The 15,002-nt window shown below is 41.8% G+C and overlaps 1 protein-coding gene across 1 annotated transcript in view; it reads left to right on the top strand.

The window, feature by feature from the left end:
- The window catches only part of zfyve28 (zinc finger, FYVE domain containing 28), a 206,961-nt gene that overhangs the window by 123,905 nt on the left and 68,054 nt on the right, over positions 1-15,002 (top strand). Inside the window, exons 3-6 of the mRNA XM_067982411.1 lie at positions 1,023-1,160; positions 3,124-3,326; positions 6,177-6,266; positions 13,826-13,915. Coding sequence (XP_067838512.1) covers positions 1,023-1,160; positions 3,124-3,326; positions 6,177-6,266; positions 13,826-13,915 — 521 coding nt within the window. The remainder of the gene's footprint in view (positions 1-1,022; positions 1,161-3,123; positions 3,327-6,176; positions 6,267-13,825; positions 13,916-15,002) is intronic.

The raw sequence follows: 15,002 nt of genomic DNA, 5'->3' as shown, positions 1-15,002 counted from the left end.
TAAACAGCTCGATTGTCTTGCTTGCTGTTATCACTCTGACGTTGGGGGTAGAGCATTGGAGAAAACTGAGCTCCATGTACTCTCCAGCCTTTGATCACCAATGAAATTTTTGAAGTCACAGAAGAGCTAATAATTTTTTGATCTTGGGATATAGGCTATGTTGACAAGGTTGCATTTATTTCCCATCCCTGATGGTGTTGGTGGGCCTTGACCTTGAACTGCTGCAATCCTTGTGGTCATGGTACACCCCCAATCGTGTTGGTTAGGGAACTACAGGATTTTGACCAGCATCAATGATATGTCTTGTCAGGATGGTGTGTGATTTGGAGGGGATCTTTAAGGTGATGGTGAATCCATGATATAGCTGTTCTTGTCGTCCTCAGTAGTAGAGGTCATGGGACTGGGAGGTGCTTTAGAAGGGGTGGGGTGGGGTGGAGTGGAGTGGTGGGGGGGAGCTGAAATCAGCAGTATTTCACAGTTGTGGGCCAAAGTTGATACTATACTTATTTAATGTATTGGTACCAGTATATTTATGGAAAACAATTGCACCTTAAGTCAACACTTTAAAGTTATACTGGTAAGCTTTGTGTTTGATGTCCTTCACCTAAATTGCTTGCACTTCTACCATCACTTGCAGCAGACCTGTGACCATCTGCACTTCACCCTAGTGTTATGTGGCTCGAAATACTCTTTCCTGATTTCCAGAACGCTTTATTGAATTCCTAGTGAAACAACCACGCACTCAGTATGGTTCAAAAGATCAAGCTACGCCAAGTGTACAATAAAACAAGCTGTAGAATAACCATCTTACCCACTGGGGAATAAACTGCAGGCCATCACGTAGTGAACAAATAGTAACTTATAAAAATCAAAAGGATACAGTTAATAGCAACAACACTTACTTCATAGGTATTAACTAATAGAACTTGATGCTGGAATGCAGGTCTAGTTTGGAAGATCTGTTTCTGATCAATTTTAAACCAGGTCAATATACCTTGAAATGCTTTCTTTTTTTTTATTAGGATAATGTATTAAATATAATCAATCAGATCATGCAGGAATGCATCCCAAATGAACGCGCAAACCGGGATTTCTGTGTCAAGTTTCCAGAGGAAATACGACATGATAATTTGGGAGGACAGCTTTGGTTTGGAGCCGAGGTAAGCTGTTGTCTTCTATTCATCTCTCGGTCGTTATATCTCAATAAAATGTTTGCTAATTATCTTGGTCCATGTATACAAAAATAGTTCGTACAGAAAGTATCTACATGTATCTTCATTGTCTATTGACTAAGCCAACAGCTAAGAATAATTAGTGGTGACTGAATAATTACTCTGCTTAATGATTTTGTCCTCCAATCAGGATAATAAAGTAATAGCCACTGAAAATGAGTGTCCTTTTAATATACAAGTAAACACCTTCCATCTCTCTCCTCTTCCTCCCCTCCCCCCCCCACCCTCACCCCCAAAACCGTCCCTTAAAGCTATAGAATCATAGAAGTTTACAACATGGAAACAGGCCCTTCGGCCCAACATGTCCATGTCGCCCAGTTTATACCACTAAGCTAGTCCCAATTGCCTGCACTTGGCCCATATCCCTCTATACCCATCTTACCCATGTAACTGTCCAAATGCTTTTTAAAAGACAAAATTGTACCCGCCTCTACTACTGCCTCTGGCAGCTCGTTCCAGACACTCACCACCCTTTGAGTGAAAAAATTGCCCCTCTGCACCCTTTTGTATCTCTCCCCTCTCACCTTAAATCTATGTCCCCTCGTTATAGACTCCCCTACCTTTGGGAAAAGATTTTGACTATTTACCTTATCTATGCCCCTCATTATTTTATAGACTTCTATAAGATCACCCCTTAACCTCCTACTCTCCAGGGAAAAAAGTCTCAGCCTATCCAACCTCTCCCTATAAGTCAAACCATCAAGTCCCGGTAGCATCCTAGTAAATCTTTTCTGCACTCTTTCTAGTTTAATAATATCCTTTCTATAATAGGGTGACCAGAACTGTACACAGTATTCCAAGTGTGGCCTTACTAATGTCTTGTACAACTTCAACAAGACATCCCAACTCCTGTATTCAATGTTCTGACCAATGAAACCAAGCATGCTGAATGCCTTCTTCACCACCCTATCCACCTGTGACTCCACTTTCAAGGAGCTATGAACCTGTACTCCTAGATCTCTTTGTTCTATAACTCTCCCCAACGCCCTACCATTATCGGAGTAGGTCCTGGCCCGATTCGATCTACCAAAATGCATCACCTCACATTTATCTAAATTAAACTCCATCTGCCATTCATCGGCCCACTGGCCCAATTTATCAAGATCCCGTTGCAATCCTAGATAACCTTCTTCACTGTCCACCATGCCACCAATCTTGGTGTCATCTGCAAACTTACTAACCATGCCTCCTAAATTCTCATCCAAATCATTAATATAAATAACAAATAACAGCGGACCCAGCACCGATCCCTGAGGCACACCGCTGGTCACAGGCCTCCAGTTTGATAAACAACCCTCTACAACCACCATCTGTCTGCTGTCGTCAATCCAATTTTGTATCCAATTGGCTACCTCACCTTGGATCCCGTGAGATTTAACCTTATGTAACAACCTACCATGCGGTACCTTGTCAAATGCTTTGCTGAAGTCCATGTCGACCACGTCGACTGCACAGCCCTCATCTATCTTCTTGGTTACCCCTTCAAAAAACTCAATCAAATTCGTGAGACATGATTTTCCACTCACAAAACCATGCTGACTGTTCCGAATCCTATATTGTCTTGAATTCGTAAAATACAGCTTTAGAACACACAGCGTGTTATAAATGGAACACATTTCCAAAATTGACCTGTTGGTGTACTTTAACGTGATTATTCTGATGGATATGTGCTTGTCGCAGTGTGGTTGTGATCTGGTTGGGGAAAAAAAATAGAACTGAAGTTTACTACTGTGGCTGTCTACAAGTGCTTAATACAATGGTAGAAACCGTAGTGGACAAATCATGAATTGCTCGGTGAATTTTTATTGAAGAATCACTTTTTTAAAGTGTGCAGTATTTGTGCTTAAGATGTCATGGAAAGTGTCTTACTATTCATTTCTTTTAAATCCAGTGTTTAGCTGCTGGTTCAATTATCATGAACCGTGAAATAGAGAGCATGGCGATGCGACCTTTGGCCAAAGACTTAACCCGCAGCCTCGAAGAAGTACGAAATGTCATCCGTGACCAGTGCCTGAGAGACTTGAATGTCTATACTGACAAAATGAAGGAGTCTCTCAAACAATTTGATGGCTTGTTTGCAGAATTTGAACTATGGTAACACAATCTTGATACGTGTGTCGTTATCAGAATCATATGTGTGCTACTTCCTGGGTGTAAGCTGCTGCATCCTTCAAATAAAATACTTACTTTTCCATTCTTGCCATTTTTCTCCATCAGCTTTAGGTTGTAAGGCAATTCAATAATTTTTTGACGAAGTGGCTGATTTGGATGGATGAAGGGAATGCAGTAGATGTAATATATATAGATTTTCAGAAGGTGTTCGATAAGGTGCCTTACAAAAGTTCAGGTGTATGATAAAAGACTAAATGTAGCAGCATGGATAAAGATTTGTTGATAGATAGGAATCTACGGGTTGGGTCAGTGGTGTTGCTTGGATTGGAAGAGGTATACCTCAGGAGACAGTGCTGAGTCTGCTTTTATTCTTTATCTATAGACACAATTTTCAAATTTACTGATGACACAAGTGGAGGTTTGGCAAACAGTGAGGTAGATTATAGAAGACTTTAGGAGGACTTAAGACCGGCTCAGGAAATGGGAAGGCAAGTAGCAGATGCAATTTCATGTGGCGAAGAGTAGGGTGATACATTTTGAGAGGTAAGCAGTAAAGAGTGTTGCTGAATCGAGTGACTTAGATGTTCAAATACATAGTTCCCTGAAACTCTGAGTGCATGAAGGCCCAAGCATTTTGGGATTTATAAATGGGGCATAGTGTACAAGAGTGAGGAGATAACTTTGTAGATGGGAATGGTTTGGCTACAATTGGAATAATGTTTTGGGTGTCCTGTCTTCGAAAGGTCATTAAAGCTGTAAGCGCATGCAGCATAGATTCTGCAGGATAATGCCAGGGATGGGAAACTATACTTACGAGGGGGACTTGAGATACTGGGGCTATTTCCACTGGACCAGAGAAGGATGAGAGGGGATTTACTGGAGGTTCCAGAGGATTTTGATGGAAACTGGGGCTATTTCCCCAGGTTGGAGGGGTTAATGACAAAGGATCACTAATTTTAAATTGTGACTGTGAATGAGAAGTTAGGTGAAATTTCTATACTGCTTTGCCACAAGGAGTAGTTGCGTATTTCTTTTGAAAAGCGGATGAATATTTGAAGCAGAGAAAGATGCAGGAATATGTGGGGAGTGCAGAGCAGTGAGATTCATTTTTGATTGTCCTATCGAAGAGCTGGCACAAACACAATGGGCTGAATGGCTTCCTCCGTGCTGTAAACGTCTGTGATTCCTATGGAGTGACCATTATCCACCTGCGAGCCTTTACAGTGAATGTTGGCATGTTATTCAACCGATGGGGACATCTCAACAGAGCCTGATGCTGCCACCAGAGTGAAGAGGGTGCTTGGTAGCAAAAACCCTGGCTGAATTCCTTTCAACCCAACCCCCCCCCCCCACTCCTCTCTTCCTCACAAAAGGATTGCTAAGTGCCCTGGCTGAAATCACTAACTCAACACTGACCAGGGATCACACCTGCCACCTTCCTTGTCTGTGTGGCTGAATCAACTCAATGGATAAACTCAGAGTCATTGGGAAAACCAGCTGTTTGATTTTTAACAGCCTATCTGTAAACTCCTCTAAATCATCCATAGACCCAATAATCGTATTTATAAAAAGTCAACTTAAATCTGAAGGTCAGCAGTTGACTGCTTCTGCGAGAACTTGAGAAGTTGTGGTTTGGTCAAATTTGTGTCAGCAAAGTATCACTCGTGTTTGGCAGATTTAGACGAGATATCCTGAGTGTATGCAGTATTTAAATATTTGCAGTGATTTCTTTCCATTTTTGTCTTACCAAAACATCTTTCAAGTAGCACGATTATAGATTAGTCGGGTCAGAATTGAAATGAGCAGCAGATGAGCTTACTTTGTCACAAGATTTAATCCTGACTGATGCTTGTCAGAACTTTTGACGACAATCTAGGCAAACTAGTTGAAACCAAATGGGAATGGAAGTACAGGAGGTCGGTAATTCTTTACAACTACAACAACTTGCATTTATACAGCGCCGTTAACATCGTAAAAAGTCCTAAGGCATTTCACAGGACCGTTATCAACAAAATTTGACACCGAGCCACATGAGATATTGGGACAGGTGACCAAAAGCTTGGTCGAAGAGGTAGGTTTTAAGAAGCATCTTAAAGGAGGAGAGGGGTAGAAAGGCGAAGAGGTTTACGGAGAGAATTCGAGAGTTTAAGGCTGAGGCAGCTGAAGGCACGGCTGCCAATAGTGGAGCGATTAAAATTGAGGATGCGCAAGAGGCAAGAATTAGAGGAGTGCAGCGATCTTGGAGGGTTGTAGGGCTGGAGGAGGTTAGAGATTGGGAGAAGCGAGGCCATGGAGGAATTTGAAAACAAGGATGAGAATTTTAAAATCGAGGCATTCCCGGACTGGGAGCCAATGTCGGTCAGCGAGCCTATATCCTAACTTGAACTAAGTCCCATTCACAGGGGTAAATGGGACTTGGTTCAAGTTAGGATATAGGCAGCAGAGTTTTGGATGAGCTCAAGTTTATGGAAGGTGGAAGATGAGAGACCGGTCAGGAGAGCATTGGAATATTCGAGACTAGAGGTAACAGAAGGCATGGATGAGGGTTTCAGCAGCAGATGAGCTGAGGCGGGGCGGAGATGGGCGATGTTACAGAGGTGGAAGTGGACAGTCTTGATGATGGAGCTGATATGTGGTCGGAAGCTCATCTCGGGGTCAAATAGGACGCCAAGGTTGCAAACGGTCTGGTTCAGCCTCAGACAGTGGCCCGGGGAAATGAAATACCATAACCTCTCACGTATGATTTTATCTATTTTTCTCTCTAACCAATGTATGTCTTGTTTTCATGAGTTCATGTGAAACGTGCTCTTATTATTTTGGTTTGTATTTTAGTTATGTCTCTGCGATGGTACCTGTGAAATCCCCTAAAGAATATTATGTACAGCAAGAGGTCATTGTTCTCTTCTGTGAAACAGTTGAAAGGTAAGATCTGAAAATTTGGTGGTATTTTTCTAGGCATGATATTTTTACATCTAGAAATGGTATTGCTGCTGTAAGTTTAAAATTAAATTATTTATTTGGTTATTGCTTGTTGAAAGTATCCAGTCTGAGGCTGATGAAGGACTAGAATACATCTCGAGGGCTTTCGACTTTGTATAAAATGGATATTTTAGGGCTACAGAGGCTTACATGTAACTTGCACTTTTAGGCACACGACCGTAAAAAGGATGTGTTGGAAAAGGTTGAAGTAGTTTGACAAGGATGGTTAATTATTGTGGCTTGAAGTTAGGTGGAGACTTGAAGGACTGTGGTCTTTAAATTATGCTATGGGGCAATAGTGTGCAAACATGTAACACGCTGGTCTGAAACTTCCCTCTCTGATATTTCACAGGAGCCATTAACTCATTTTATTTTTAACTGGTTAATGCTTTTGCTAAAATAGCGAGAGAGGACTTTCTGGTGAATGCACGAAGTGTTTGTGAGCTATTGGTCCATGGTGTATCCTAATTGGACAAAACATTTGAGAGATCATGATTCCAACCTCAAGTATAGAGTCATAGATAATGGACAAGCAGGTTATTTAATTTGGACTGCGAATCTAAAACTAGAGGCAAGTACAAAATGAGCAAGATCAGTGATTGGAGTAGATTCTTTCCCACTGTCCTACAGATTATTTGAAATATGGAAGAGACTCCCAGCAAAGCTATTGCCCTTGCCCAGTTCAAAATAAAATGAGTGAACAGTGGAAAATGTAGCCTTTTGTGCCCTTCTTCATTAAAAAAAGATATGTTGGATAAATAATGTGTTCAAGCAACTCACCCATAGGCAAAGAAAAAAAACGCAATTAACTGTCTCACCAGTACGCATTATCTTTTTTCCCAACTTGTTTGCACCCTGAGATCAGCAATAAATTGCTTTAGTCCATAAGCCTGCTTTGCTCCCAGTGCAAGCTCAACAATGCCAAGAACTCTTAATGTATTAAGGTACTTCACTTTAAAGACTGTGCAATGTTGTAAAATGATTTCATGAAATACATATGTGAACGTAAACTCTTGAAAATAGAATCGACAAGGATGAACAAACACTCCATGAAACTCTGATTCCTGATCTGTTGGGACTGTGGAAATATCTTAGAGTCATACAGTTAGACAGCACGGATAGAGGCCCTTCGGCCCATCGTGTCCGCGCCGGCCATCAAGCCCTGTCTACTCTAATCCCATATTCCAGCATTTGGTCCGTAGCCTTGTATGCTATGGCATTTCAAGTGCTCATCCAAATGCTTCTTGAATGTTGTGAGGGTTCCTGCCTCCACAACCCTTTCAGGCAGTGAGTTCCAGACTCCAACCACCCTCTGGGTGAAAAAGTTCTTTCTCAAATCCCCTCTAAACCTCCCGCCTTTTACCTTGAATCTATGTCCCCTTGTTATAGAACCCTCAACGAAGGGAAAAAGCTCCTTAGTATCCATCCTATCAGTGCCCCTCATAATTTTGTACACCTCAATCATGTCCCCCCTCAGCCTCCTCTGCTCCAAGGAAAACAAACCCAATCTTCCCAGTCTCTCTTCATAGCTGAAGCGCTCCAGCCCTGGTAACATCCTGGTGAATCTCCTCTGCACCCTCTCCAAAGCGATCACATCCTTCCTGTAGTGTGGCGACCAGAACTGCACACAGTACTCCAGCTGTGGCCTAACCAGTGTTTTATACAGCTCCATCATAACCTCCTTGCTCTTATATTCTATGCCTCGGCCAATAAAGGCAAGTATCCCATATGCCTTCTTTACCACCTTATCTACCTGTTCCGCCGCCTTCAGGGATCTGTGAACTTGCACACCAAGATCCCTCTGACCCTCTGTCTTGCCTTGGGTCCTCCCATTCATTGTGTATTCCCTTGCCTTGTTAGTCCCTCCAAAGTGCATCACCTCGCACTTTTCCGGGTTAAATTCCATTTGCCACTGTTCCGCCCATCTGACCAACCCATCTATATCGTCCTGCAGACTGAGGCTATCCTCCTCGCTATTTACCACCCTACCAATTTTTGTATCATCAGCGAACTTACTGATCATACCTTTTACATTCATATCCAAGTCATTAATGTAGACCACAAACAGCAAGGGACCCAGCACCGATCCCTGTGGTACCCCACTGGCCACAGGCTTCCAGTCACAAAAACAACCTTCGACCATCACCCTCTGCCTTCTGCCACTAAGCCAGTTTTGTATCCAAAGTGCCAAGGCACCCTGGATTCCATGGGCTCGTACCTTCTTGACCAGTCTCCTGTGCGGGACTTTATCGAAGGCCTTACTGAAATCCATGTATACCACATCCACTGCGTTACCCTCATCCACACGCCTAGTCACCCCCTCAAAAAATTCAATCAAATTAGTCAGACATGATCTTCCCTTGACAAAGCCATGTTGACTATCCCTGATTAATCCTTGCTTCTCCAAGTGGAGACTAATTTTGTCCTTCAGAATTTTTTCCAATAATTTTCCTACCACTGATGTTAGGCTCACTGGCCTATAGTTCCCCGGTTTTTCCCTACTCCCCTTCTTGAATAATGGTACTACATTAGCGGTTCTCCAGTCCTCTGGCACATCCCCTGTGGCCAGAGAGGTTCTGAATATATGTGTCAGAGCCCCCGCAATCTCCTCCTTTGCCTCACACAGTAGCCTGGGATACATTTCGTCCGGGCCTGGGGATTTATCCATTTTTAGGCCTGCTAAAACTGCCAATACCTCCTCCCGCTCGATGTTAATGTGTTCGAGTATATCACAGTCCCCCTGCCGTATTTCTATGTCTACATCGTCCTTCTCCATAGTGAAAACAGATGCAAAAAATTCATTTAGAACCCCTCCTACATCTGCCGGCTCCACACACTGATTGCCATTTTTGTCCCTAATGGGCCCTATTTTTTCCCTAGTCATCCTCTTACCCTTAATATACTTATAAAACATCTTAGGATTTTCCTTTATTTTGCTCGCCAGTGTTATTTCATGGCCCCTCCTTGATCTCCTAATTTGTTTTTTAAGTATCCCCCTGCACTTTTTGTACTCCTCTAGGGCTTCCTCCGTCTTTAGCCTTTTGTATCTGCCAAAAGCCCTCCTTTTTTTCCGAATCCATTCTCGTATATCCCCTGACATCCAAGGTTCCCTGGAGTTCTTGGAACCACCCTTGACCTTTACGGGAACATGTTGCCATTGTATGGTCTCAATCTCCCTTCTGAAAGACTCCCATTGCTCCGATGCGGATTTTCCTACAAGCAGCTGATCCCAGTCCATTTTGGCCAGATCCTGCCTTATCCTATTAAAATCGGCCTTCCCCCAATTTAGAACCTTTATTTCCGGCCCCTCCCTATCCTTTTCCATGACCACCTTAAATCTCACCGAATTATGGTCACTGTCACCAAAGTGCTCACCTACTAGCACTTCTTCCACTTGGCCGGCCACATTCCCTAGAATTAGGTCCAGTACCGCCCCCTCTCTTGTAGGACTTTCTACATGCTGGCTCAAAAAGCTCTCCTGGATGCACGTTAAGAATTTTGTACCCTCTAAGCCTTTTACACTCTGAGTATCCCAGTTAATATTGGGGAAGTTGAAATCCCCCACTATTATTACCCTATGATTTGCACAATTTTCTGAGATTTGCCTACATATCTGTTCCTCTATCTCCCCCTGGTCAAGGTTTCACATTGTAGGTTGTCATCCTTAATATGCTGGAGATTTGTTAAATCACTTTAGGGGAGCAGGTTATTATAATTCTAAGTTATGTTGTATATTACTGGCTCTAGATCTTGTCTCTTTTAAGTCTAATTTTTGCTCTAACTTTTCTATCCATTATCGCCTTCTTTTGCTAGTGAAAATGTATTTAAATGTACCATGCTCATCTCCCACTGCTGGTGTGTTATTCTGCCATTTTCCAAGCAATTAATCTGGGCTATGCTCTTTTAATCCACTGAAATGAGCTAATTTCCATTTTTAGACTCTCTTTTTCTTCATCTATTTTCAATGTGAATTAGACCATGGTCACTATTTCCCAAGGGGCGTTCTACCTTCATGTTTCAGGTTAATGAAGATATAAGTCTTCATGTGTCACCATTTAAATCCATTAATAAAACAATTTGAGAATTACCCTTTCACAAACAATAAATGTTTGCTAGTGTACTTTGTAAATGCTTGGCATTCTAATGTTTACATGACTGTAATTTAATTTCCTGCTGTCCTAAGCCATAGGAGTCATAGAATAGAATCATAGAAAATTTACGGCAGAGGTGGTGTCCACACCGGCCGAAAATGAGCCACCTGACCTTATCCCACTTTCCAGCACTTGGTCTGTCGCCTTGTCGGTCACGGCACTTCAGGTGCACATCCAGGTACTTTTTAAATGAGTTGAGGGTTTCTGCTTCTACCATCCTTTCAGGCAGTGAGTTCCAGACCTCCATCACCCTCTGGGTGAAAAAAGCTTTCCTCCGCTCCCCTCTAATTCTTCCACCAATCACTTTAAATCTATGCCCCCGGTTATTGACGTCTCTGCGAAGGAAAATAGGTTCTTCCTACCCACTCTATCTTGGCCCCTCATTATTTTGTACACCTCAATTAAATCAGCCTCCTCTGTTCCAAAGAAAACAACCCCAGTCTATCCAATCTTTCCTCATGGCTAAAATTCTCCAGTCCTGGCAACATTCTCGTAAATCTCCTCTGTACCCGCTCTAATGCAGCTAAATCCTTCCTGTAATGTGCCCAGAACTGTACACAGTACTCAAGCTGTGGCCTAATCAGTGTTTTATTCAATTCCAGCATAACCTCCCTGTTCTTATATTCTGTGCCTCGGCTAATAAAGGAAAGTATTCCATATGCCACCTCAACCACTTTATCGACCTTTCCAGCTACCTACAGGGATCTGTGGACATACACTCCAAGGTCCCTTTGTTCCTCTACACCTTTCAGTATCATCCCATTTATTGTATACTCCCTTGCCTTGTTTGCCTTCCCCAAATGCATTACCTCACATTCTCCGGATTGAATTCCATTTGCCACTTTTCTGCCCACCTGACCAGTCCATTGATATCTTCCTGCAGTCTACAGCTTTCCTCCTCACTATCAACCACACGGCCAATTTTTGTATCATCTGCAAACTTCTTAATCATGCCCCCTACATTTAAGTCCTAATCACATATATATCACAAAAAGCAAAGGACCTCGTACTGAGCCCTGCTGGAAACAGCCTTCCAGTCACAAAAGCACCTGTCAACCATTACCCTTTGCTTCCTGCCACTGAGCCAATTTTGGATCTAACTTGCCATTCTCCTTTGGATCCCATGGGCTTCTACTTTTTTGACCAGTCTACCATGTGGTACCTTGTCAAAAGCCTGGCTAAAATCCATGTAGACTACATCAAATGCACTACCCTCATTGACCCTCTGTTAGCTCCTCAAAAAATTCAATCAAGTTAGTCAGACACGACCTTCCCTTAACAAATCCATGCTGACTGACCGTGATTACTCCGTGCCTTTTTAAGTGACTGCTTATCCTGTCCCTCAGAATTGATTCCAATAATTTGCCCACCACCGAGGGTAGACTGACTGGCCTGTAATTACTCGGTCTATCCCTTGCTCCCTTTTTAAACAATGTACAACGTTAGCAGTCCTCCAGTCTTCTGGCACCACGCCTGTATCCAGTGAGGATTGGAAAATGATGGTCAGAGCCTCTGCTATTTCCTTCCTTGCTTCTTTTAACAGCCTGGGATACATTTCATCCAGCCCTGGTGATTTATTTACTTTCAAAGATGCTAATCTCCTTAATACTTCCTCTCTCACTAAGTTTATCCCATCCAATATTTCACACTCCTCCTCCTTAACTAAAATGTCTGCATCGTCCCTCTCTTTTGTGAAGATAGATGCAAAGTATCCATTAAGAACCATACCAACATCTTCTGCCTCCACACATAGTTTACCTTTTTGGTCTCTAATAGGCCCTACTCTTTCCTTAGTTATCCTCTTGCTCCTAATGTATTTATAAAACCTCTTTGGGTTTTCCTTGATTTTACTTGCCAATATTTTTTCATACCCTCTCTTTGCTTTCCTAATTTCCTTTTTAATTTCACCCCTGCACTTTTTATACTCCTCTAGGCTTTCTGTAGTATTGAGTAATTTATACCATCTACCATAACTCAAAGTGCTATATATTTGTGGAATGTTGCACACTCTCCTTGAGAGTGTTGCTTTCTCTCTCCATTTTGCCCTACCTTTGACTGATTACGCATGTGCATACTTTCATCTGTAGTGTTGTGATCTCAAAGCACATTATTTTTAGGACTCACTGCCATGAAATAGAATGCCAAATGCTGACTCCCAGCCTCAATGGTTCCTTCCAACTTTGAATGGTGAAGAGCCTAATTCAGTTCAGTGAAACTTTCAAAGTTTATTTAAAAATCTACCATGCTTAGAGTGAGTCTCTGCCATTGCAGCCTTTTTCTTTTCATGTCCGGAACCCCAGAGTGGAACTTGCTGGTCAATTATTCAAAAGAAATGATCACTCGAGACTTATTTCTGCTGGCTGCAATTTCCAAATATAACTGGTTAATTTTGCTTCCTTTGAGTTTTGATCATTTTTAATTACTGTGTAAAATAGCAATCAGATGTATCAAGAAGAAAAACTTGCATTTATATAACTCCTTTCACGACCTCAGGACCTCCCAAAGCGCTTTACAGCCAATTAAGTAATTTTTTCAAGTGTAGCCAGTGTTGTAATGGAGGAAACAGTGAAATGTAGGAAAAATCAAAATACATAAATGCTCTATTTTTCCTCTTGTGATTCTAGTTGTTTTCTGGGGGGGTTTTCTACCATGCTGGGGTACAATTTCATTGTTGTTGGATGCTATCCAATACTTCACCCATTTTTTGTGCATGAGCCTTGACTGAGTCTCAGCAGCTTATCTAACCACGGTAGGTATGATAGCCCGATTGCACCCAAAGTGAAAATTTAGGGCCGGAGATATAGCTAGAAGGTATACATCTTTGCAGACTTGAACTGGGTTGATGAAAGGTACTGTTTGACTAATGGAAGCATAGGAGGGAGGGGAAAGATTCCTTTAAAAAAGGCATCGTCATGTTTCTCAAATGGCCCAAAGCACCACATGTAATGAATTACTTTGAAGTACATTGACTGTTATATAGACAAATGCAAGATCATTTTGTGCACAGCAAAATCCCACAAACAGCAGTGAGACGAATGCCCGGTTGATCTCTCTTTTTTGGTGATGGTGTTTTTGGGTGGGGGTGGGGGAGGTCAGGACGCCTGTAGAACTCCCTAACCTATTTCAGTTAGTGCCATAAGATCTTGAACGTTTGCCAGACCGGGCCTTAGTTTAATTTCAATCTTTGTAAGATGTTTTTAAACCAAGGGAAGGAGAAATAAAAATGTTTAGTTAAATTCTTTAGGAGGGAGGGGGCACCGTTGTGTTGTACATTGGGCAAAAGGTTCTTGACTGCTTTTAATGGTTTACTTTGTATCATGTTCAAAAATCTAACTCTGGAATTATCTGTAGGGCCTTAAAGCTTGGATACCTCACACAAGATTTGATTGATGACTACGAGCCAGCGTTAATGTTTACAATTCCTAGACTAGCCATTGTCTGGTACGTATCCCAAAAGTAACCTTATATGTTTTCCGAGTAAATGCGACATTCCAACTATTGCTGGTTGAAGTCCATTTGGGAGTTATAATTTAGTCATTTCATAACATTAAGTGCTGGGTACAGTATTTTAAGAACAGATTTCACCTTGATCTCAGCATCCAACAATAGCAACAACAACTTGCAATTTCATAGCATCTTTAACATAGTAATCAACCCAGCCAAGCAGAGGTCAGGCACTGCTCTCACAGATGAGAAAAATTAGAAGCAGAGAACCTTGTTGCTGCTCCAGTGCACCACTTAGCAGCCAGGTACAAGGCGACAAGAGGCAGAGATTTGAATGCAGTTGATTTAAAGAGTGTTGCAGGTCTGAGGAAATGAGAGGCAACAAATATAGGACAAAAATTAGTGAACCATATAAAGTGTTTTTTTAGAACACATTTATCTTCCTTCCCCCACTATTTGATTTTCAAGTTTTATTTTTTTTGACTGTGTAACGGTTATAATGCCGGTTATAATGCCAGCATATTACGTATTAATATGTGCAGTTTTGTAGTAAAGTTACCTGGGCTTTGAAATTATGCTGGGGATAATAGCATACAAACACTGAATGTGGTGGTCTGAAATTCTTCTCGTTGTAGCAGAGACATTTATTTTACAATAAATCAGTTAACGGCTCTGATAAAGTAGAGGACAACAGAATTTCAGACAAGCATGCTGTGTTCACCTGCTATTATCCTATGGTGTAATTTCAGGGCTGTAGACTGTAAAGGAATAAAATTGTTTCTTTTTAAAAAGATATTCCTGAAATTTACCACATATTTTGGAGAACTAACTGGTTTAGAATTGCACAATATTTGGTCAGAGAAATCAAACAGTGTGCCTTTGGGCACCACCAAATCAGTGAGCGTAAAAAAAGCAAGAGGAGAGCAAGAACATAAGACCCACCTGAGTCGCTGTGGAGCTTGAGCTATGCAAGAAAGGCAAGCTTCTAATGCCTGAAGAAACAGAACTCAAAATTGTTTGACATCTTCATCCGTATTTGGTTTTGTTGCCAATCAAGTCAGCTGGTTTCCCTCCTTCCATTTGA

This window comes from Heptranchias perlo, chromosome 4 (assembly GCF_035084215.1).
Source record: "Heptranchias perlo isolate sHepPer1 chromosome 4, sHepPer1.hap1, whole genome shotgun sequence".
NCBI classification, from domain to species: Eukaryota; Metazoa; Chordata; class Chondrichthyes; order Hexanchiformes; family Hexanchidae; genus Heptranchias; species Heptranchias perlo.
Note: the sequence above shows the minus strand (reverse complement) of the source record. Positions and strands in the feature narration are given on the sequence as shown.